The sequence below is a fragment of the Marmota marmota genome, unplaced genomic scaffold (assembly GCF_001458135.2).
Source record: "Marmota marmota marmota unplaced genomic scaffold, marMar, whole genome shotgun sequence".
NCBI classification, from domain to species: domain Eukaryota; kingdom Metazoa; phylum Chordata; class Mammalia; order Rodentia; family Sciuridae; genus Marmota; species Marmota marmota.
The window spans coordinates 10,422,705-10,448,313 of record NW_026000019.1 but is presented as its reverse complement, the minus strand read 5'-3'; the positions used below and the strand labels follow the sequence as shown (position 1 = coordinate 10,448,313).

At 41.1% G+C, this 25,609-nt stretch overlaps 1 protein-coding gene across 7 annotated transcripts in view; it reads left to right on the top strand.

The window, feature by feature from the left end:
• Window positions 1-25,609, top strand: part of Rgl1 (ral guanine nucleotide dissociation stimulator like 1) — a 245,024-nt gene that overhangs the window by 189,663 nt on the left and 29,752 nt on the right. For all 7 annotated transcript variants that reach the window (XM_048809850.1, XM_048809851.1, XM_048809846.1 and 4 more), the window contains 5 exons: window positions 13,093-13,277; window positions 16,334-16,458; window positions 17,951-18,166; window positions 21,862-21,965; window positions 24,957-25,041. In XM_048809850.1, coding sequence (XP_048665807.1) covers window positions 13,093-13,277; window positions 16,334-16,458; window positions 17,951-18,166; window positions 21,862-21,965; window positions 24,957-25,041 — 715 coding nt within the window. The remainder of the gene's footprint in view (window positions 1-13,092; window positions 13,278-16,333; window positions 16,459-17,950; window positions 18,167-21,861; window positions 21,966-24,956; window positions 25,042-25,609) is intronic.

Here is a 25,609-nt window from a genome sequence, read left to right as displayed (position 1 = left end):
GGCTCCCGTGCATAGTGCCCCTGCAGATCAGGTGAGAGAGACTTAGGCTCTGCAGAGCTGCGGCTTCTGCAGCCCTTGGTGAGTGCAGTTTGGGTGGCTGCAGGTATAGCCAGGAGAGGACGGAGGGGTCCTAGTGGGGGCAGCAAGGAGTTGTTTTGCTGTAGAGGAGAATAAAAAAAACTGGATGGAGGGTGATGTGGAGAGAAAAGAGAGTTTTTTCACGGTACATGTGTATTTTTAAAGATGGGAGCATGTTTGTGCTGATGAGGATGGTCAGGGAGATGCTAAGGAAACACCCTGATGCAGGGCTGGGGCCCTGGGGGTGGTGTTCTTGGGTAGATGGATGTATGCGCTGGTGCCCCAAACCTCTGGTTCAGTATTCCTTTATTTGGGGGCCAAAAGTTAGGGGGTGGGAATTCCATAGAATTTTTAACTCTCAGCGTCTGATGGACTCCTTCCTTCAGGAATCAACCATGTAAACAAAACTCCTGAGTTAGACGTTGTGTATGTAGTTTTATAATTTTATTGTGAAAAACAGACACAGTGACATATAAATGTTGAATGCCAAGTGTACCAGTGTGGCAGGAGGAACAATTTCATTGTTCCTAGAGAGCTGGGGACCCTCTGGAAGGAGGTGACATCGAGCTGGGCCTTGAAGGACGGGCAAGACTTGGGGGTGGAGCCAGCCCAGCAGAGGGAACAGCAGGACCAGGCCAGGAAAATGTGGTGGAATTTGCGTGGAATTTGGGGAAACAACATAGAATTGGTGTGGTCGCTTTGTGGTGTGCGTGTTGGGTGAGAGAAATTCAGGGAGGTGAAGCCAGGTTGAAATTATGTCTTGAAGGGCTTTGATTTCTTGTGAGAGAGTTTGGACTTCCTGGAGGGTGGTGGGAGGTCAGTCTCAGAGAAACAGTACCGTCAGAGGGCTGGATTTCCAGAAAGGACTCAACTTGGAGCCTTCCTACTCAGTGTGACCACAGACTCACATCTCCTGGGAACTCGGTAGAAATGCAGAATCTCTGGCTCCACTCAGACTTTCTGGATTAAAATCTGTGTTTTAGCAAAATGGTGAAGTGATTTCTAAGCACTTTAGAGTTTACAAATCATAGGACTAGATATGTTCAAATTTTTTTGTTTATCCATGAAAACTAAAATGATTTTTTAAAGGAGGCTTTTCTTTCTTCTTCTTCTTTCTTTCTTTTTTGATATGGGAAAGATCAATGGAGTAGAAGAAAGAGATTACAAAGGAAGGACGAGGGGTGGAAAAGGGGAGGAAATGTGGAATGAATTTAAGAAATTCACATTATGTTATATATAAATATACTTCGGGGAATTCCATCTTTATGGAGACTTTACCAATCAAAAATAAATAAATAGCAAAAAGAAAGATAAGTAGAGGAAGGTGAATAGGAGAACGGGGAGAGAAAGGGATTGAAATCAAATTCCATGCAGGTATAATTTTGTCAAAATGAACACAACTACTATGCATAACTATAATGTTAATTTTTTTTTAAAAAGGATCCTTTTTATAATGGGCATTTGAGTGTATGCAGAAGAAGAGATACTGTTAGAACTGAGTGGCCAAGTTGTCAAGTAACCTAGACCTGGGACAGATCCGACATAAGCATGTGGCTGTCCGCATGTTTGGAATTGAGTCAAATCTGGAGCTACCATTCAATTAGCCACCTGAACACTCCAACAAGAGTGACAGTCTGAACTGTATCCAGAGCTTTCTTGTTTCCCAGGGGATGTTTTGAGATTCAATACGTTTAGGGAAGTAGCGGTTAAGAAAATTGATTTTAACCTGGTGTGAAAAGTCATGTTCATTATTTCAAAGTCCCACTGAAATTCTTTGTACACCAGGAACACTACTGTGAAACTCCAGCTAAGCTGTTTTAAAGGGCTTCGGAGTTTTAAGTACACGAGGTTTCAACAAAGAGCTTCACAGAACTCCCCTGAGGGGTCTGACATCTGGGGACAATGGTCCTTTCCCAGAGCTGCACAGTGACTCGGTGGAAAGTTCTTGACCCTTTTCCTCAGACTGAGCTGCCTTTTTAAAAAATTACGCCTGATAAGAATATGCCACTTTACTTCATAATGGGTTGCTCTGTCCTACAAGTTCTGGAATGTCTAAATCCCATCTTACTGGTGACCTCTTTCTTCGTTCCATTTCCCTTTCTTTCACTTTTCCTTTAATTGTTTTTTATTCCACTTCATCGTTATCTTTTTGCTCTGTTTTTTCACAAGTTATCCTTGTGGAATTTTCCATTTCTGGGTAGGCTCAGGTCACTCTTTGTCTTTCTGAGAGGAAACCAGGGAAGCAGCTTCTCCCATCTGTATATTCCTCACATCTCTCGGCCACCCCAGGGATGCCTCTGGCATCTGACTGCGGCAGTGCTGGAGGGCTTCTTGGTGGAGGAGGTGTGCAGGAGGAGTGGCTATGGCGTGGGTTCTTAATGGAGTGACTGTGTCCCCCAGAGGACATTAGCAATGTTGGGAGACGTTCTGTTTGTCTTAGCTTCATTGGGGAAGCTACTGGCATTTAGTTGGTAGAGGTCAGGAGAGCTATTAACCACCCTGAATGCACAAGACAACCCCCACCCTGCAAGAACAAGCTGATCTTCAATATCAGTAGTGCCTTGCTGGTAATAATCATTATCATAGTAATAATAGTGCCTGCTCTATAATGTTGAGGCTGTTGTCTGCAAGTGAAAACTGCCTTTATGTACATCTAAGCATGTTTATTTGGAAATTCATTCATTCGGCTTCTTTTTGATGATTAGGTAAATGAAATGCTGAGATGGTCTGGAATGAGCCACCTGGAAGGTGGGAATGCCTGGATAAGCTGCCTGGAGAACTCAGATTCCAGCTTCTGTTTGTCACCCTGTCACTTGCCAGCCATGTGGCCTTGGCTTAGTTGCTCTACCCCTCTCAGTTCCAGATTCTTCATCTAAAGAATAAGGCTTAGAGCATAGAATCTTTGAGGTTCTTTCAAGTTCCATGATAAAATTTGGTTAGTTTTTCTTGTCTTTTTAAAAAATGAAAATGAACATCAGAAACCTAAACAGAGATAGGGCCCAAATATTTTATTGAACTTTGGAGAGGTACCCTTGACCACTCTTCTCTGTTGGAAAGGCTGTGTAACCAGACTTAAAAAAACTGAAAGGAAGAAGAATAGACAGGCTTTGGTTTGCTTATTATTAATTGTGAATTCACGGCTGCTCACCATGGGTATAAATAAAGAGCCGAGCTGAGGCACTGTCTTGTGCGTAAGGCAAGGAATGGCCAAGTGCCCGTCGTTTTCCTTTGCCGTGAGTCTGTTCTCTTGTGATTTCAGGTGGGAAGCAGACAGCAGGCATCCAGTGAGATTCTAAGAAGTAAACATCCTGCTCTGGGGTGGTTGCCTTTGGTTTGCAGCCCTGGTAGAGGTGGAAGCAGGGACAAGGACTCACTGTTTGCTTTGACCATGAACAGAAAAATGCCCAAACATTGTTTGGTTTTTTAGTTTTTGTGGTGAATCATATAGTGACCCTTCCATTTTATATAAACTTCCAAGTTACCAGTCTTTCCTGTGTTTTTAAGTATGGATCTAATCAACCCATCAAAGGATTAAAAAAAAAAAAAAACCTTTAAAGAAGTGTGGAGATACAGTTGAAGTGGTCGAGAAGAAAGATTGGTTTCTGGTGTCTTGGACCTGATTGTGTTCTTCATGCAGAGCAAACTGTCAGGTTGGGCAGAGTTGACTCCTACATACAAGTGTTTGTGATTCCAGTCCTGAGTCTGCCCAGTTCAGGCTTTGTACAATACTGGGGGCTTCTAAAATAAGAATGTCTTCAATTGCAAAGAATGCAGCTTCCAAGGGTTCCAGATGTTGAACTCTTTGCCACCCAGTTACTTCTGTTGTTAGGGTGAGACTGAAGTATATAATAGGTTCTTCCATATTTTCTCTAGTGCCCCTAAGCTGGCCACTATTCAGGAATCAGGAAATCCACTTCCTATGACAGAAGAAAATCTCTCTGCTCATGTCCCTTCCACCTGTGTGTCCTTTTCATCCTCCTGCTGACATTTGCATATGATAACAATAAAATAATAATATTTATTCTAAGAGGGGCTGGGGCTGGGGCTCAGTGGTAGAGTGCTCGTCTGGCATGTGTGAGGCCCTGGGTTCGATCCTCAGCACCATATAAATAAGATAAAGGTATTGTGTCCACCTACAACTGAAAAAAATTCTAAAAAAATTTATTCTAAGAATAATACAAATTGAATCAGATAGACAAAGGAAACTTTTTTTAGAACAAATTTATTAATAGTCATTGAATTCAGAAGTAAGGAGAATGAAAAGAAGGAATAGTAACCACATGGGGCTTTTATATCATGACTCTTCATCCTCAGGAATGTATGAGATTATCCAGAAGCGGTGGCGCTTACATGAAATCCCAGTGTCTTGGGAGGCTGAGGCAGGAGGATTACAAGTTCAAAGCCAGCCTCAGCAACTCAGTGAGACCCTGTCTCTAAATAAAATACAAAATAGGGCTGGGGATGTGGCTCAGTGATTGAGTGCCCTGGGGTTCAAACCCCAGTACCAAAAGAAAAAAAAAGAAAGAAAAAAAAAGAAATATAAGAGATTATAATAGGTGTGTACACATACACTCTCAAACACATAAAACTTTTATTTAAAGAAAGGTTTGGAACTCCTCAGGAAATGACGCTTCACTTCTTCCCTTTAATGACTATTATAATGTTGAAATCGCTTCGGTTTCCTTTTCTTTAATTGAATCTCATCACTTCCCTTTTGGAATGCCAGGTTTTGTTTTCTCAGACTTTTCGCCATAGCAGTGCTTCATATTGTTGGAATTGTTTTTATTCCCATAACTTCACATGGTACAAATATCATTCTTTCAGTCTTTTCCCAGAAATTAAATAGTGACACCAGGTTTCAGTCACTGGTAAAGGACATGTAAATAGTAGTAATCCAAGACATTGGATACTCTTTAAAGAAAGGGAGATGAGTTAAAGAAGGTGGGCTGCTATTCTTAATGCCTATAACTTGACAGTGGAAAGTGTTGAAAACTCTTCATAGAGAGTTAGCAATCAATATTCATTCCAGAAAATTCAAATACCCCAAGAAGGCCATTGAGACTAATTGGAGTTATTGTGACAAAAATGGGAAAAAGAAGTAGGGGCAAAAGAACAGATAAAAAATGAGATTTTAAACTCCAAATCTAAAAGAATTAATGTGTAAGGTTTTTTTTTTTTTTTTTTTAAGTAGAAGTAAATCCAAAGGAGAAGTGGAGAAGTAATAGGCCATATAAAAGAGTCTGGCATTTTTTCCTAATAGAGCATTATAGTATGTACAGTAGTCGGGTTCATTTTGACAAAATCATACATGCATGGAATTTGATTCACTCCATGTCAGACCCTGTTTTCCCCTTTCCCTCCCCTCCAGCCTCCTCCTATTCTCCTTCCTTTACTGATCTTCCTTCCTTCTTTCATTTATTTATTTATTGTGCTGGGGATTGAACCCAGGGCTTTGTGCATGCAAAGAAAGCACTCTACCAACTGAACTATAGCCCCAGCCCTGTTTATTTATTTTTGATTAGTGCTTCCTACATATACATAAAGGTGGAATTTCTTGTGGTATATTTATATATGCATATAATGTGATTTTATTAAATTTATTCCTCATATTTTTAAAATTTCCTACAGGGCAAAGAAAATTAAAAACTAGTTTTGAAGTCATTAAAATTGTGCATTTAAGAGCTGTGGGTAGAAAGCTTCTGGGCAGAAATCGATGATCTGATAATTGAGGAAGAGTAAACATCAATAATCAATGGTTCTTACCCACTTGAATCAAAGTGTGAAATATGATATATCAAGAACTATGTAATGTTTTGAACAACCAACAATAAAAAATTAAAAAAAAAGTTAAAAAAAATATAATCAATGGTTCTTAAAAAAAAAAGAAAGAAAAATAAGTCATATGAGGGTTTTTCCTCTATATTAGAGGAGGGTATTCAGACATCATGACCAGGTCTGGCACGCCATTCACCTGCAGCCTTTAGACAATGAAAATGATATCACTGCCCCCTTGCTGCCCGCTGCTGCAGTTTGTGGTGTGCCCGCCTACCCCATGTTCGATGCTCTGCTAGGCACTTTTGATTTCTTTTACCATCACAAATATGCGGAAATATTGCCCTCACTGTTGTGTGATTCCACTTAGATCAAGAAGCTCAGTAAGTGACTGGGTGGACTCAGGTCTAGCTCACTGCAGGACCTGGGCTTCCCACTCTGGTCTTTTGTTCTCAGATTTTTTATTTAAGAAAGAACATTGGGGATCCCTCACATTTTCCTACATCATGGTAATAAGGCCACAGAGGTACCGGGAGAATGGATTGTGGTATCACTGGTGTGACTGACATTTTAGATTGTTTAGTATTCTGAGATCTTTTAACTTAACAGTGTTTCCTTTAATCCAGGCTGTCGTGCCTGATTGGTGCTTTGGATTGGAATGAACACACGAGCAAGGTCCCCCACACAGCTGTTTTGAAATGTGGAAGTTAGACTTGTTTCCTGGGGAAGGAGATGAGTTGAAGGATGTGAGGAAAGAAGGAAGACCAAATCAGTCAGGCCCATGCAGCTTCCTGTGCTCAGGGCCTTGTAGCATCTGATACTGCAGCGGAAACTCCATTCTGATGCTGAAAACCGTAGAAGGCCTCTGCAGTTTGTTTTTAATAGAGGCCTATTTATAATGTGAAAAATTCCTTGTCAGCCTGTGGGGAATTGGAGAATGAGTTACTGAGGACCCTAAAACATAATTTTGGTGTGTGACAGTGTTTTTTTCCCCTAGTAATAGCTAGAAGTTATTGACTGCATATTAAGAATAATGCCTGTGATAAGTGCTGTATATACTTTTTAAATTCTCATAATGACCCTGTTATTATTTCCATTTTACAGACGAGGAACTTGGGAGGTTAGGAACATGTTCAGGGTCATACAGTGAATAAATGAAAGAGTTTAGGTTTAATCCAGTTCTTCACTTCTATACCACGAGCCTCTGCTTCTTCCCCTCTGATAAAAATGAAAATATTTCTCTTACGTACTTAGTTTGGGAATGAGAGACAGATGTGTAAGTAACCTTGACTTTGGGTAATTAGTTTCAGGCTCATCTCGTCTTACTGTTGGCCCTGTCCACCCACATTTACTCAGCATTTTTGTGCATCTAAGAATCTTTTTCTCACTCCTCCTTGCTGTGGAGCTTTTTCTCTTCTTTACCTGTCCCAGGGCCACTGCCCTAACCTTACCTTTTAATGCTTATATCTGACTCTGGCTTTGTTTGCATTTATTGCCGGGTCCTATCTCCCTCTTTCACTTCCCCTCCCAGTATTCTAATCCCTCCTTACCACTAATGGAGAACCGTGACAATGGAAAGTGTAAGAGGGCATTGCAAGACGACCTTGATAAGTCCAGATAATAATAATGTTTCTATTCTTTCAAAAACAAAAAGCTCTGTATCATCTTTTGTCAGGAAAGCCATCTAGCTGGAGGTCTCAGAGCAGTGTCTACTGGCAACCTTCCCTGAAACAAAAACTGTTCTGTGACTAGGAGAACAAGTGGAGAGTCCAGCTGAGAGTCAGCGTCAAGGCTGAGTTAGCCTCCACCCCTGGAGGGAAAGTATATTGGATCCCACCCTCAGCCTGGCAGAGGCCACAGCCACATGCTTGACAGGCACCCTCCACACAGATCTTCTTACCTTTTCATGATCTGCATGAGGAGATGGCGTTTTGGGAGAATGTCCTAAAGTAGAAAAACATTTTGCTGCTTTTCTAAAAAGGTTACTCTTTTGCTGCTGGTGAAGTACAAGAAATTATTTTCTCAAATTGATTTTGGGGGAGGAAAAAGAACTCCAAGTAGACAGAGTTCTTTTTTTCATGGTTATTCTATTGCTTCACTTGGAGATGATACTTTATGGGGGAGATGATTTTATACCTAAAAAAAAAAGTCATTAAACATTTTACCAATTCTAGAGGGTTTTACCACCTGTGGAATTTTTGTGTGATTTAATACATTTGCCCAAAATCTCTGCATTTATTAGAATCTGTGGTTTGAGCAAAACTGTACTTCAGTGCTCACCCAGGCCTTCTTGCTCTGCTTTGCATGCCTACAGGGCCCCAAGGGCCTGGAAGTTTTATTCTGTCTCCCTGTCCCTCTCAGCCAAGACATCTAGCAGGTGTATGAAGGCTGATTTCTGGTTGGCTAGAAATCTACAAGCATAATACACCTCACTGTGCTGCCTCCTTCCCCTCCCTGTTCTTCAGCTAAACAGGTCTTTAAAACTCTGTGTTTTGGTCTCTCACCTCTGGACCTTTGCTTGTGTTGTTGTGGCCTCAGTCTTTGCCCCACTGACTCTTCCTTATCCTTAAGATCTCAACTTGAACATCATTTCCTCAGGAAGGTCCTCGCAGAAGCCTGGACTAAGTTGGCTCCCTCTGAAGTTAAAAGCTTCCATGGGATCCTGGACTCCCCTACTGTCACATAAATAATTTTAATAAAAAAAAAATAAAGGGCAGCCAATAATTATTGGCCTCATCAGTGAATTAATTCTTCCCAGGAATCTGCTTCCTGGAAGGAAAAGCCTTAGAAGCCACATGAGTGAGTTCCCCTACTGACGTCGGAGCCTGCCTTCCTTTCCCCACGGGACGTGGCAGCAGGTTGGAAAAGTTGCTATGTTGCCAAGACTGCCTGAGGTGGGAAAGGTCCTGGTGTCCCCTCCGCTGTCAGGGTTGGGCTGCTGCCCCTGGCCACCTTCCTCATGTGCTTAATCAGATTTACACCTCTTCTCAGGACTGAAGAGTTCGCTGTAACCCACCAAAGATTACTCTGGAAAAGGAGGTCACATACGGACTTTTCTCCTTACTGAGTTCATGTCACAATCTTCAGCTTTCCGTTTTCTGTCAGAAGTTACTTCTTAGTCTTCGAAAGTCATTCAGAAATCATCTCTTGAATGTAATGTTACAACCTGATGTCTTTGAATTGATCTGTTCCAGGGAGCATCAGTTGGTGTGTGTGTTTGCACCCACGTGTGTATTTGTTCACATTAGTTACTTTCTTCCAGCGGGCTTGGAGCCACACGTTTTGTGGCATAGTTTGCACTGTGTCATTCTTTCTGTGACAGGTGGCAAATGCTTTGAGTTGTTTCTCATGACTGTTGATTGATTTCACTGAGCCATTTACACTTCCCAGTCCCTCCCTTCTGTGACTTTTGACAAGTAGTTGTAAGACTGTTAACAATCATGTCTGTCTCAGGTGTCTCAAAATGTCCTTCAGTGACAGTATGGCATTTGAAATCTCAACTCATCAGTGTCAGGTGGATGAAGGCAGGCATTTCCGTGTCCTCTCCACATAGGAGTGGAGCTGACTGACCCACTGGAAGCCATAGTTCCCAGGAGGCCCTTCCCGGGAGGAGTCAGGCTTCCTTCTCCAGTCTCCTTTTTTGTGCTGCACAGAGCCAAGTGACTTCTGTGGTCTGACAGTCACACCTGTCCTGAAGATTTGGGACTTCAATATTGTTCCACTCCGTTCTGGTTAGTGTGTGACTTAGCTGTTAGAAGTGGAGCCAGCAGGGTAACAAGGTCCAGTAATTGTGTTTGACTGTGATGTTTTCCTTTTGGAATCTTAAAAGTTCACATTTGTATCCACTTCTTAGTCTATCAAGAACGGAAAGTTTCTTCCCAGGATTGGCAAACATAAAGCTACTGTGAGCTTTGGGCAGGGGTCCAGGCCTTTCCAGAAAGCCTCCCTCCCTGGCATGCTGATAAACACCGCTGGCTCGGAGGGCAGGGGGCTGCCTTGCATTTTATTGTGCAGTTTGCGTCTTTCCCTTACTCTGCTTCTTCTTCCTCCTTCCGTTTATTCCTCTTTTGTGTGAAAATGCTCTTCTGGCAAACTCAGTGTCTGGTTTTGCAGTGAACTTTCAGTCTTTTAGGCTGAGCTGTGGGAAGGTCACTGCCACAAAGGGCAAAATGAGTAGATTCCCAGAGCTGGTTACAGATTGAGGAGGACAGAATGTGCACCTCAGGACAAGTGTGATCCAGACCAAGCCTCCTCTCAGTACTCCCTCAGGCCTCAGGGGCTGCTGCTCTCCATGGGCCCCATTGTGCGGAACCACTCACACTCGTACCCAGGGAGAAGTAAGGGCACATGTCTTATAACTGTAATCATGAGAAATTGGAAATTACTGAAATAATCTACCTATCAGTGGAAGAATACTTAAATTAGTTATGGAGCCTCCGTGAAGTGTAATACTGTGTAACCATAAAACAATAAACTCTGTCTAGAGGTGGTGAATGGAGAGTTGGTCTACATGGTACTGTTCAGTGGACTTACAGATACATATTACATGTATTTAAATATGTGTACATACTCACAGAAAATTCTAGAAGGATATACTACAAACTTATGGGTCATGGGAATGGGATTGGAATGAAGTGGGGAATAGATATTTTGCTTTTTTAGTTTATATACATTTGTAAGATTTATTATTTTTTCAATGAATAATGAATTTAGTAATTTTAAAATTAGCCAGTGTGAGCAGGTAAGGAGCCAATGATATATGAGTATCATTGATCTTGCTATAATTTTGGCTTTCTGTATGGAAGTTCTTTTAAGTTGTGAAGTTCTGAGGGGTCACTGGGCTATCTGTCTCATCGTTAGACCAATGCCCCTTTTAACTTTTACATGTGGAGTGAATTACCACCTCTCCGCATCTGTTTCCATCAGTGTCATTGGAAGACACTGAAATAGTATGGGAGTAGTGGCAATTAGATCAATTCACCCTTTTTTTGAGAAGCACAACAGCGTTCTGTAAGGGTTGACTTGATGTATTCAAATGTCAGGTTTCCCAGTGTTCTATTCTAGTCTGTCACTCCACCTATGTGCCTGTCAGAGTTCTGGGCTCACTGCTTATTAGATAGAAAGGAAAACTATTCCTTATAAAAAGGAAGTATGAGAATGGTGCTTTATCATTTTTTTCTTTAATTCATGATACTTGGTTTTTGTGAAGAAAAAAAGAAATAATTAATACAATGTGAGGCCTTCAAAATATAAGTCCATTGATTTCATTTTACTCATATTTTCAATTAAACCTAGATCCCAGATTGCTTTCTTCCAGTTTCCTGGAAGAAAATAAAATTTTTGTTTATACTTTTATTTAATCTGGACTAAATATTTAGACTGTTAGATTATTTCTGTACCTTTCATTTGATAGTTTTATGCCATCTGTTTTGGATGTAGATAATCTGATATCTTAATTCCAAATGCCTTATAGTCCACATTAGTGAAACAGAGATGTACACAGTAGGGAAAAAAGCACTTTAATTCTCTTCCTACTTGTACTTCAATTCAAAAATTTAAGTGTTCAGTGGCTTTAGTCCTATTTATGCTTTGATTCTAATCCAGTTCTCTAGTCTGAAATTGAGACATGAAAGTTGGATACACCTGTGAAAGCCCAGCCAGCCTGCAGTTTCACACACCTGTAATAATAACCTTCAATCAAGTCATAGTTTGTTAGTTAAATAAACAGTTTGTTTGAAATTCAATTTGATTTTAAAATTTGCTAAAAAATAATTTTGGCTGAAAAAGTTCTGTTAGGTCTTTGGCTAAGACCAAGTGTTGTATCTCTGTCAATTAAACATGCACAGGTTAATTTATAGTCCCTGAAATTTTTCTAATCCTCACCAATGAATACTCCCTGGCTGTGGGTGGTGGTTGTTAGGCAGTGTCCATTCTTCTTTGTGGGACACCACACAGCAAATGCCTGAGTTTTTCTTTGAATATGAAGCATAGAAGAATGGCATGCAAAACATTTTATCTTTTTGAGGGGAGGGGCTGAGTTGCATCCCCAGCCCTTTTTATTTTTTATTTTTTGGTACAAGAGATTGAACTCAGGGGTACTTAACCACTGAGACACATCCCCAGCCCTTTCTTTGTATTTTATTTAGAGACAGTATCTCACTGAGTTGCTTAGGGCCTTGCTAAGTTGCTGAGGTTGGCTTTGACCTTGTGATCCTCCTGCCTCAGCCGCCCAGGCTGCTGGGATTACTGGCCTGTACCACCACACCCACCTCCTTTTTATTTTTTTACTTTGAGAAAGGGTCTTGCTCAGGTGCCCAGGCTGCCTCAAACTTGTGATTCTCCTGCCCCAGTCTTGCAAGTAGCTGAGATTGTAGGTATGTGCCATTGCTCCTGGCTTCCATTTTATCTTTTTTTGTCATTCATCTGTCTCTTCTCTAGAGTGAGGGGCTTCCCCAGACCTAAAGACAGCACCCTGGGGTTATCAGCAACATGTCTGTAAGAATCTGCACACACAGTGACCCTGATTCTTTGCACTCTGGAACCATGTTTTACCCTCAGTGGACCCTGCATACGACCCTTGCCCTGCCCTGAGAGGAAGTCACCTTCACAGTGGTTTTGCTTACCAAGGTTTTCTTCTTTATCTTCCAGAGATCTAACCTCTCCGCCTCACTATTCCTCCCACTTGAAACATCTCTTCTCTGTCATTTGAAGAATATGAGAATAATTTTATGAGGACATTTTTTATCTTTTCCAAGCCTAGACACTTCCTTTCATCAGGATTTCTGACCTGGTAGTAGTGAGTTATCTCCTAAAATATTAGTATAGTATATTTTGTGGTCTTTGATTTGAGCAAGTCCAGAACTGGAAACTATATAATGCCATTGTGTGCAGATTTCTTTGAAGTTGCCCTCAGAACTCACTAAATCTGCATGTCTTTTTCTGCCCTGGATGGGTTTTCCCAAAGTTTAGGTTTCTTTTTCTTTTTCTTTTCTTTCTTTCTTTTTTAACCTTTTTGGTTTACCCTCCTCCTCTCCTTCAGCCATTACTTAAAATAATAAAGAATAGTTAACTTGTTTTCAAATGCTTCAAGTTCACTGATGTTTTTGGAACTTTTGAGCTAGTTACCTGTTGACCACTAGCCCAAGTTTCCCTGGGGCACACCAGGAATAGGACTGATGTTCAGGGCTTGCTTAGAGTCCCTACAGGCAAGTGGGTAAGTGATTCTCCATTTCTCTTTCTCAGTGCAATTGCTTCCATCCTGAGGGCCTGGCTTGACCAATGTGCTGAAGATTTCCGAGAGCCCCCCCTCTTCCCTTGCTTAAAGAAACTGCTGGATTATCTCAAACGGATGATGCCAGGCTCTGACCCGGAGAGAAGAGCACAAAATCTTCTTGAGCAGTTTCAGAAGCAAGATGTGGAAACTGACAGTGAGTACATGCTGACAGGCCGAGTGGGAAGCCCTGTGACCCTGAAGGACAAGCTGCTGGGAAATTGGTGGGGGACATCAAATTATCGAAGAGCTCTTACAGAGTCCTTAAGGTCTAGAGCATAAAAAAAGGGGGATTCTCAATACCACCAAGTCTGGCTCCATATTTCATAGATGAAACTGGCTCAGAGAAATTAATTTCCTAGGGTTTTTCCATGACCAAGAAGAGAGTTTCCTTGAAGATACTTTGTCTTCCCTTGCCAGTGTGTGCCATGCTGAAATGGAATATGCTTTTTGTTATCTGCCTGCTGGATCCTTCTATCAATTGTAAACTGATCACAGATAACTACTATCCAGCAGGCAAGGGATTAAATCCAGTACCCTCCTGCCCCCACAAAAGCTAGAGAAGGTGTTTCTCCTTCTATTTAAAAAGTGTGTTACCCTATTGTGTCCCCTGATGTGCAGATGACTGTCACTTAACATCTCTAATGGCTTCATCAGTGGAAGTTTCTGAGGGTGTTTATTCCTATTTGAGGAATTAACCTCCAATTTTCTAGGACAGAGGAAGGGCCACTTCTGCAGGTTATGGGGTGCTTAGAACTATTAGGCTTTGAAGAAATTAAGTAAGAGGTTGGAACAGGCTTCAAGGTGATGTTTTATCCCTCCCTCTGGGTGCTGGGTAACGGTTGCTATGGTGGCTGAGCCATGTGGAGCTTCTGACAGGCAAATCTCTGAAGCGGAGCTCAATTTCTTCAGTGAGGGAAAGGAAGTGGGTCCTCATCACAGGTGAGGGAAGCAGCTTCAGCTCCAGGGAAAATACAGTAACCTTAAATTCCACACGGTACCTGATGAAGTTTTTATGTCCCAGGACCAGCAAGGGGGAATGCAATTGCATCATTAGAAGCCAGCTGCCAAAGGCTTTCTATCTCAGATGACTTCATCTGCCGGGAATGCCTGAATACCAGGGGCTCCTCCAGCTGCAACCTAGCTCCCTTCAGGGCCTCCCCACCCGGCTTTGTGCTGAGTGGAAAATGCTGTGTTGGAGCCCAGCCCCCCATCGGGCTGCCCCTGGCTCCACGCCTAATTGGGGAACCAGTGGGACCAGTCGTTCCTTGTCTCTAGCCCAGGGACTGGAAGACAGAGCTCATTTGGCTGGCCGAGGCAGGGGAGAGGGAGACTGCTTGACTTCACAAAAGCTTTCAGGCAATCCCCCCAAATGAATCTTTTTCTAAGTTTGGGAAATTTCAATCAAGAAGGCTCTGAACTCTTTTTATTAAATAGAGGAGTCATTACCGAAAAGCCATTTTAGGAGCTTGGCTCCCATATGCTTGATTTATCCACTGTCATGCTGGCAAAAGCTACAAGCTTTCCTATGTTTTTCAAAAGTAATATTATGTGTTAGTTTTTACACACCTCTGGAAGAGAGAGGGAAGCTGCAACAGTGTAGGATGAACTAGGCCCAGAGAGAAGGAACCATAGAATGGTATGTATGAGGACATTCTAGATGCACCAGATTGTGGCAAGTGTTTGTTGAATGAATGATGAGAAGGTCCAGCCTCAGCACATAGACTTCTTAGCTAATGTGGGCCAGCCTCTGCATTGCTTTACATATATTTGGATATATTTATATAGTAGTTGTCAAGAGGAATGAGATACCTTTTTGAACCTTTGGTTGATATCTCAAATTTCTTATTTCTCCACTTAATGAGAGAGTATTAGAGTTGTATGCAGGAAAAGTGATATATGGAGGTATCTTAGTTCCTCTAGCTTGTACCTTGTTTGTGTCCCAGACTCCAGGGGTAGACAGTGATTCCTGCAACTTTTTTCTAGTTATATTTCAACACCATTTCTATCAGGACCTTCAACTCTAGAGTCTGGGACCAATTCTTAAGTCACATCCCTGCTATTAGAGTGGGCAGATACCATGTGGTACCCTGACAAGGAAAGGGCGTAGGATCTACTCTCAGCACCCCTTTTCTCCTAGAAAACTTAGAAAAAGCTATACTAGCTTGATCCAAGATGTCTAAAATAGCCATTCATTGTATAAAAAAAAAGACAAATGGATTAAAAAATATAATCTGGGAAGAGGAGTAACACTAATTTAAATATCTAAATTTCTGCTAAGATACAACCAAATGCAACTAGATGCAACTAGATTTTCTCCACTCACCCCCAAAACAAAACAAAACAAAAGCAGGTTTAACAGAAAAGAGAGTGAAGAGTGTGAAGGGGAATGAGGCTGGGAAACAACCCAGGGACTGGAGAAAGGTCCCAGGGAAGGGAGGCTGGGGTGCAAGTCAAACTTCATCTGGTTCCCATCTTTCCGAGGGAGACTGACGTCCTATTTCAGGTCCTGAGCTCTTCAGTTTATTTGGAGCCTTGGGTAGTGATTTTCTCTCTCTTCTTCAGGCTGTGCCCTATGTAATTTGCTAACTGATGGTCTTATCTATAATAAGGCTCAGGGGAATTTAGGGTAAGTCTGTTGTGTTTCATGTACACTTAGCTTTGGATGGAAGCTGATAGCAGCTGCGAACATTTTGAGAATACTGAATTCCTCAGGCTTCATGAGCATTTCTGACACCCAACTGGGCCATCCTACTCCCAAAGCCTGGTCTTCCTTCCTGTCCCAGTCCTAAAGGGATCAGCTTCTAAGTGTCCTAAGAACTAAGATTTGCATAACTGGTGAAGGAACTTGCTGGATCAGTGCCGGAGTTGATCAAGAAGTTTGTGGAGCCTGAGATGAAGTTTCCCTCTGAATACGGGCCCAGCTTTGCTTCTCCAGATTCTATGTATCCTGGCCTAGGAATGATTTGTTATAGTGACAATACGAGGCCTCTGAACTTGATAAAGAATCAGAGAACAAGCAGAGTTTGTTCCATTTTGCTCAGATTTTTTGTGCTAACCCTCCTCTCCCTATGGATTTTCAGAACAGACTTACCCTAAATTTTTTGAAGGCCTAACCCTCTTTTTCCTAAATGAAAGAAGTCCAGTTTGACTCTGTAAGCAAAGTCATATCCAGTGGCACCCATTACTGATTTTCCCCCCATATGTGAACAGATGGGCTTCCCAACATCATCTCCTTCAGCTTGGAAGAGGAAGAGGAACTGGAGGGAGGAGGGTCAGCAGAATTCACGTGCTTCTCAGAAGATCTCGTGGCAGAGCAGCTGACCTACATGGATGCAGTATGTCCTCTCTGTGTGTTTCAGATGTGCTTCCACTTAAAACATGGGGCAGGGACAGTGCTGGTAGCCTGGACAGTCCTTAAGGATAAAGCGGTTGAAGACTTTGAATCCTTGAGAGGCTGTGCCTGTATATGCAGATTTAAAATGTGACTTGAATCAATCGTTTGAATAATTCAGACCTGGGCTCTTCTTGCAATCCTGTTTGAGGGTGCATTTTACTTGGAGGTCAAGTCACAGAGGGAAATAAGAATTCTAATCCTAATGAAACATAATCTACCCAATCTATGGGTATTTCTCTCCCTTTAGACTCATAAATATTTCAAGAGCTGAACTGTTTATTTGGAGGATTGTAAAGGGGTCAAAGTACAAGTTAGGATAAAATAAATTCATTGAATCCACATGTGACCATATCTGGCAGCTCATTTCCACGTGTGCTTCCTGTACTTTTGAAGCTTGAATATTTTTGCTACACATTTGCTTACGTCAGTTACATTTCCGAGCTCAGTATTAGCTGGTAAATACCAGTTAAAGAAAAGGGGACTATTAGGAATTATCACATGGTTTTCGCTCTTCTGCACTTACTTTTGAGAAGATAATATATAAATTGGCAAAAAGTTTCCATTTAATGAACATGCAAATAAGGTATCAGAGGTAAATCAGATAGTCTATAATAAGTAAATTCTGGTGTTCTCTCTCTCATGCAAACTTCTAAACATTTTATATTGAATTGTTGCACAAATAAGAATCTGATTTGTTCAACAATTTTTTTTTGTTTGCACAACTGATAGCAGGAAAAAAAGGAAAAATTCATCATCTTGGTTATTACTTTCAGGAAAAGGCCTGGAAACCTGGCTTTCCATTTCTCTCTTCTTCCTTTCACTGTATAGTGTTAAATAGTTTTCCCTGTTAAAATAGGGAAAATTCTTAGTTTCTTTATTTTAAAGAATTTTAAATGGTGACATTGACAGATGTGGCACATGCTGTACTTCTGTGGATCACTTTTCAGGTTCAGGTGTTCAGTGAGCATTGTAGACAGTTCATGATCAGAGTGCCCAGGATACACCATGGTTAGGATTTTGAGGTTAAAATAACCTGAACCACTTACTTTTTTTTTTCTTCTCTTTCTTCTTCTTTTTTTTTTTTTTTTTGATCAGTAGCATAGATCTTACTTGATTTTCCTTGTAAGACAGATAAGTCAAAATGTTTTTAGTGTTTTAAATTATCTTTTGGTCATTTAAATTATCTTTTGGTCATTGTGTTCTATTTGCTCACTTGAGCAGATTTTAAAAGATCATGTAGACTTTTCTGACTCATTACATATATTAATTATTTACTTTTGTCTATTGAAATGGACACCATGAGGCAATTCAAGTAGAAAAATTTTATTTTATTTGTCTGCCCAGGAATACCAATTTACAGATGACTCAGGTGATGTGCTTTGCTGTATGAAATGCCTCTGCTGTCCTTAATGTCAATCCCTCTTTTGTTCCAGCAACTATTCAAGAGAGTAGTGCCTCACCACTGCCTGGGCTGCATTTGGTCTCGAAGGGATAAGAAGGAAAACAAACATTTGGCTCCTACGATCCGTGCTACCATCTCTCAGTTTAATACCCTCACCAAATGTGTTGTCAGCACCATCCTTGGGGGCAAAGAACTCAAAACCCAGCAGAGAGCCAAAATCATCGAGAAGTGGATTAACATTGCTCATGTAATTGTCTTATTAAAAATATTCTTTGTGTGGTAGAAACTGGACACTCTTCCATGGCTCTGTCCAGATGGTTTAGCCATGTCACTGCCTGTACGTTTAGGCTCATTGGGTTTCCATTGTTACTGTTGCTATTCCAAAGTAAGAAAATGTTTCTTCTTACCTTGGGGGCTGATCTTATTTTCCCTCCTAAAATAATCAGTTGGTCTCCTACTTTCTTGTTTCTACTCCTGACCCCACAGTGCTGCTTCTCTGGGGCAAGACATTCTGTCTGCTTCTTCCTTTCTATGCACCACAGTCTGAGTATCTCTGGGTCTCTGCACTGTGTTTGGTTGGTATAACCCCTAGTTTCTGTTAAACAGATCAGTCTTCATACCAGTACCTGAAAGCGTTGCCTGTTCTGTAGATTTGAAGAGCTGTTGCCTCCTCACAAGCCTGAATCTCTTTCCTGAAGGACTGAGACCTTTATCACAACTCACAGTCTGGGGCCTACCTGAGGCCCTTACAACTTCAACCTCAAGTTGGAAGGGAGCAGAACATTCCTAGGCCTGAACTGCATCCTGCTGAGTGTCAGAGTCCAAGCTCTTGGGTCAACTGCTTACGTGCTACATGACCTTCACTTATCAGCCTCTTGTGTTATGACTGAGAAAACGACTGTATTTAGTTGCCCATATACTTTGTGAGCTCTTAATATGCATATGCTACAATATTATGTACTTTAGGGACACAACAGGATAGAATATAAGTGATTTAGTGCTATGGGGGCGAGGGCTTACTAGAATTAACCTCAGCCTGGGCAGCAGAGGATTCAACCATCTAAGAGCTGTTAATGTGGAGGAGGAGAAATCCCTCCAGATTAGGGTGTTGGAGGAGGGCTTCATGGATGGGGTATGATGTTTGAATTTAGCTTTGAATAATAGGATTTTTGGTATTTAAAGGTTTTTAATTTTTTTTCTAGACTGAAGAAATCACATAAGCAAAAAAATGATTTTGAAAAATTAATTTTTATGTAGATACCCTAAAGTTTGTATTCTGGACTCTATGGGTCAACCCTCAACCAAAACACATTTTGTTTACATCCCATTGGATATATTTTTCATTAAGCCCCTGTCTATGGGGCATAATGCCTAAGTCTTTAACATTCTTTTTTGTTGTTCTTGATTAAAAAGCAAGGACATAATTGTGCCAGAGACTTTGCCTTGTTTTGAGTCTTTAGGTGGTTTACTATTACAGACTTTTTAGCATATGAAAAAAGTGAATAAAAAACAATATAAATTGCAACTTAAATTTCTCGTATTCAAAATTGAGCTTATTTCTCAGCAGACAACTATAAAAGATGTTGTTCTGATGGAATATGATATTAGCATGGAATTTCTCTTTCTTCAAATGATAAGGAAAATTTTTTTTTTTTTTTTTGCCATAAATGCCACAGCATTTATGGTGCTCTACATGTCTCAAAAGCCAATGGACAACTGGGTGGGATAGCATATGCCTGTAATATCCCAGCAGCTTGGGAGGCTGAGGCATGAGGATCCCAAGTTCAAAGTTAGCCTTAGCAATGGCAAGGTGCTAAGCAACTCAGGGGACCCTGTCTCTAAATAAAATACAAAATAGGGCTGGGGAAGTGGCTCAGTGATTGAGTGCCCCTGGGTTTAATCCCCGGTACAAAAAAAAAAAAAAGAAAAGAAAAAAAAAAGCCAATGGCATATTTACCCACAATCTTCAACCAATTAGAAAGTCTAGAGCAAAAATGTAGCTTCTATGTGCATAGTATGGATCAAACAATGCCTTTTGGTCTAAGTTAAATGTAAGTTGTGCATTTGTATGATAATAAGAAATGCAGTTTGAAAATTTGAATTATATCCCAGGTCTCATAGCATATGAAAAAGAGTCAAGATTCCTTCCTTACCTTTGATGATACACTTTTCTAGCATTGAGTATGTTGTATCTTGAAATTGTGTAGCTTAACTTAATGAAATAATGAAACTTGCAGGCAGTTTCCTGCCAAGATTTATTTTACTTTTCCTGAATTTGTCACAGTTGATTTCTACTGAAAAGATGTTTGAGAAAATGATAATAATTTTACATGCAGAAAATATTTCTGACCTAATCTGAGTATTGGCGTGGACTGGTCTTTAATGCTGCAGTTTTACTTCCATGTCTTGTCTCCTGAAAATGCCTCCTTTTCTAGAAATGGGACCAGATGCCTTTTGTACTACTTTAAACCCTTCATTTTAACCTCTTTGGAAATAATATATTCCATATGCTTATTACAATTTGCATGATGTATCCGTGCCTGCATTCCTTTATTTATTGCAAGTTTCCTGATTTTTAGAACGTAACTTTTGGGTTCTGAACCTTTGTTGAACTGTGCTCTCACTGGATTGGTTTCCATACTGCAATTTAGAGCTAGCTAGCTTGTTTGTTTGCTTGCTGTCTCTCTTTTTCTCTCTTTCTTTCTGTAAGGTGGGAGACATTGAGGCATTTAAAATAGGTGGGCATGACTTTTATAAGACACATTAACATTTACTCTAAAGAAAATGTTTGAGGGCTGTTTGGCATGGTTTCTAGGAGCCAGGTTTTGGCATGATAAATTAGAGAATGCTGTTTATCCTTCATAGTCAGGATGCACACAGTCTTTTATGAATTGATCCTTGAAGAGATTTGCATGTGTGCCCCCAACCACTCTGGGACCTCTTGTCCCATATGTTCTGCACAAAGCGAAACGCACACAATGTGCTCCATAGAAAATGGCAGGGGTCTTGCACTCCCATGTGCCTGTATCTAAAGCATCTCCTTTGACATAGGTGTGGCCCATTCCCCATGTCACCAGCTTCCCCATGGCAACCAACAACGGGACCCTGTCCCAGGCTGTTTTTCTGTCCTTTCTGTTCATTCAGCAGGCTTGACTCCAAGGTCACCGGCTGCTGATGTTATCTGCTTGGTCCTCATGGTTGCTTAAACAGACAGCCCTTCTCCTTACCCAGAAAATGACATCTAGAATGTTCCTTGTTCTTTTGCTGTTTTGTTTTAAAACATTGCCAAAATGAATCTCATTTTAAAAGCCCAAGTTATTTTGGAAGCACTGAAGTACCAAGGTGTTTCTGAATGTTTGTGACTGTGGGACAAGCCAATTTGAAACCAAATGAATGTGTATAAAAATATTCCCCCTTGGCTAAGAGCATAAAAGCCAAAGTTCAACTCGTGGTGAATTTTTATTGCCAAGTTATATACACCTCTCAGGACAAGGGTTGCTCATGAGATGTTTGATACCATCTGAACTCCGAGTGGTTGCTGCCAGTTCACTCTATGGGTCCAAAGGCTACATTGGTGTTTCATATGTGTTTTCAGAGGATGTGTGTGCTTTCAGCAGAAGAAAAAGTTGCTTTCTCTAGCACAGTTCTGTAGGCCCACCACCATTTGTGTTTTTACTGGGAAAGCTGGAAGCTATAAAATTGTAACAACAACGCAAAAATATATTAAAGGGAGAAAAACAAGCATACGGTGCCAAAATCTATAAAGTGTTTCGGTGACTGGGGTGGGAGGAAGGAGCCACTTTTTGATGTTCAGTATTTATACAGCTGCCTGTTTAGTGGTAAGAATTCATAGCAGCTGTGATACCTCTAAAACAGGAAACCACCAACTCACTGGAATATTGATATTTAAATGCCTTTATGTCTCCATCACTCCCCATACAGGAATGTAGAATCCTGAAGAATTTTTCCTCCTTGAGGGCCATCGTTTCAGCATTGCAGTCTAATTCCATCTATCGGTTGAAGAAGACTTGGGCTGCTGTCCCAAAGTAAGTCCCCAAGGCTCTGCTCTTCTTTTCTTTGGCGTGATTAGTTGCTGCAGGAGTGCCACGGGCCTTCACCTTCCAAGCTCATATTATATGAGGAGAGGTTCATATTTGAACTCCTCCGTGTGTTCCAGGCAGCATGCACTTTACTCATAATTACTAGTGAGTTTTGAGGCAGGGCTGCTGCAGGAATCAAACTCATTCTCAAAGTGTGCCAAAGCCAAGATTCTTGGCTGTGGGGCTGATTTGAAGGATGTGCTTATTATCTGCATTTTTAGGGATCAGGTTGTAGAGTAATGAAGTTACAGCAATTTGCCATGACTTCTGGTTATTTTTTAGCCTCTTTCTAAAGCCCTGAGCTATTCCAGGATGTGAGGGATAGCATGTGCAGTTAGGGCATTCATTCTTGATGTTCAGTAGGAAACTATTTAGTCCATTTCTGCCTCAGCATATTAAAAACTATCTTAGCAATGTTAAAAAGAACTCTCTTAAGTGTTCCTTCCTGGGTACCTAATGGAAGTTATTAACTGGCCATGTTCTTTGTTGTTTTTCTTTCACATTTCTTTGTGCAGCCTTTGAAACAATTGACAGCATAATTCCTTTATTATTTTGCTCTTACCATCTTGTATTTCCAGAACTTTGCTGGAAGACCAGAGGACTTTATGTGAAGGTGGGGTGGTGGGCCGTTCTGGTCTCAGACTTAGAGCCTGGGGGTTCTGTCTTGGGTACCAGCCAGGTCAGCTACACTCAAGTCTTCCCAAGTTTGAACTAATTGGCCTGTCACACTATATCAGAGAAGAATGAGTAAATGCTTTATAGTCTAGCCGGATAGTCAGTGTTGGTCAGGAGGGGCAGCCCCAGCTCGGGAGCCAGCTGCCCTGGGAGTGTAGTAGATTTGTTTCAGAGTGGACGGCCCAGGTCAGTTTCATCAGTTCAGTCAGAGCTGATTAAGCCCTTGGGGACTGACACCGTTCAAACTTGCAAGAGATCCCCATGGGCAAGACAGAATTTTATAAATTTATGCTGGAAAATAGTACCAGGGTACTCACGCTTACTGATAAGCTCATGTTTTCATTCAGGGGATAGTCTACTTGGGAGAAGCTGGCATTGTTTATAGTTGATAAAAGGAGAAAAATAAAATGGATGATCTTAATGCTTCACCCTACAGAGCTGTGGAAGCTATTGCAACTTGGACTCCAAAGCTAGAGTGTGGTTTATAACACCATCATCAGGAGACAAATGGGTAGACAGGCAAGCATTTCAAAGTCCAGTGGAGAGTTCTTGATTACCACTCTTTCTTGGTTTCTTTCTCTTCTTCATTATTTAATGAAGATGACTCTGTGTGAAAGATTAGTTGATTGATTTTCCTCTGCACGTGTATCTCAGGAAAGGTATGGGTTGTGTGGAATCACTAGCTGGTAGTACCTGGTGAAATAGGATCAGAATCTACAGCTTACAATGTCCTCATCCTTACACTCACTGTAATCACTGCCTCCCACCCACCTGTGGCATCAAAAACAAAGGGGTGCTTGGGTGTTAACACGCAGCCTTCTCTAATTGCAGTGATAGGTAACCCTGGGCGTTTTTGGTGGTTGGCTAATAGGACACTATGGAAAGTCACCTAGTCAGCCTAAGATTCATTCTACAGAATATTTGAGGTTAATAAACAAGTAAAAACAATAGTGGGCTTGCATCTTAGTCTCCGTGGTAGCGAGATGGGAAGGCCCATTCTTCCAGCTGGCTTTTTAAACTACTCTTCAAAAACAAATAATGAAAAATCTTCAAAGCTGAATTCTGTTCTACATGTCTGGTTTGTTTCCTGGTTGGATGGTTGGTGGATGTGGTAGCAGGAATGCTGGAGTGTCAGGCTTCCTTAGAGAAGACCCTTCCACATCAGCTTTGCATGCTGTCCCTTGCTGAATTCATGAGACAGGGTCAAGATTTCTTACTTGGTTGTAACTTTGCCTCTAGACCTTCATATTTCTAGCCTTCCATAGACAGAGGATATTTATTTCTCTTTATTTAGGGCCACATGTAATTAAGTTCTTAACTTTTTTCTCCAAAATATATATACCTTTTAATAGTTTCCAGTATTATAAGAGTAATATTATACTTCTTGTAATAAAAAAATGAGTTCTTAATAATGGCTTTTTCATAATAATGAAAATGTTGCAGGTATAAAATATTTTATGACCATCCCCTGCCTTCAGAATTGTCCACTCAGTCCCCCTGGAGGGGTGTGGGGAGATGAGCAGGAGGCCTGTGGAGGTGCATGTACAGGGCAGGTGGCAAGGGCAGGCAGGTGCTTTGCTTGTGTCGCCCACTTACCTTCACAGCTGCCTATAATGGGTGGGAGTATTTCCATTGTACCGATAAGAAAACTGGAGCTCAGCAACCTGTCCAGGATCACTCAGGAAGTAACAACAGAGTTGAGATTTGAATCTATACCCACTCCCTACCTGCAGAGCCCATCATGACCCCCAACCCAATTCTATTCTGACTATGAGTAAGAACATTGGCCTATGATTCTGAACATTCAGATTGTGTCCGTTTAACTTCCCAGTGACTAGTGGAAACTTGGGCAACCCTTTGGCCATGACATCTTCCTATTTAAAATAAGGAGCTTGGCCAAGATTGTGCCTCAGGTCCCTGTGGACTTACTGAAGTGAATGTGTCTCAGTTGAATAACTTGATGCCCCAATCAAACAATCTTTTTTTCATAATTCTACCCTTATGGTTAGAAAATATCCCTCACTTCACACAGGTAGCCACATTCATCTTAGAATATAAAAGCCACCTTGCATGAAAAAGTTATTGGCTTCATTTGTGTTCACATTACTCACTGATATTGAGATCGAAACAGTCTTCCATAGCTGTAGGTGCTGAGGACAGTTAGGCCAAAGGTGCTGGGTTTTTAACTCTTTTTTCATTGTTAATATTTTGGGTTTTTCACTCATTTTTCATTGTTAATATTTTCTTAATCTCTCTTCATAGGGACCGAATGCTGATGTTTGAAGAACTTTCAGATATCTTCTCAGACCATAATAACCATTTGACCAGCCGGGAACTACTGATGAAGGTGAGACTTGTGGTGAGGGCTGGGTAGCACTATTGGAAGTTCTGAATCTCTCCAAGGGAAGAGGAGTTTGGGGCACCTTGAGTTCTTTCAGTACAATAAGAAAGTAGAATTTTTGTGTTCTATGCGTAATCTAGGCAACTTGTGGCTGAGAAAATTCAAAGCCCAGTTGAGCTCTCTCCTTCTACCTCCTTAGTGTCCTTGTTCTAAACTAGATTGTGAAACTCGAGTTCATATATGTGCCTCTTTATATATGTGCGGCTGCTCTGCAGCTATCAAATGCTGATGATCAGGTGGGTAAGAAGCCCTGGACTATTTCTTCTCAGTAAAATATCTCCTAAAATGACAGAGGCCAAGCCTGCAATTCTACATCCTTTATTTGGACCAAAGTGCATAGTCTCTCATCAGCAATATTTATTGAACACCAGTGAGTGGTGGCTTCTAAACAGCATGCTAGGCAGAGGTATACTTGGCTCATTTTATTACTTCAGAAATGTGTTCAGTGTCTAACATTTGTGAAGTATTGAACCTTCCTCTAGAAATATGAAGATGACTTACAGACCCTGTTTCC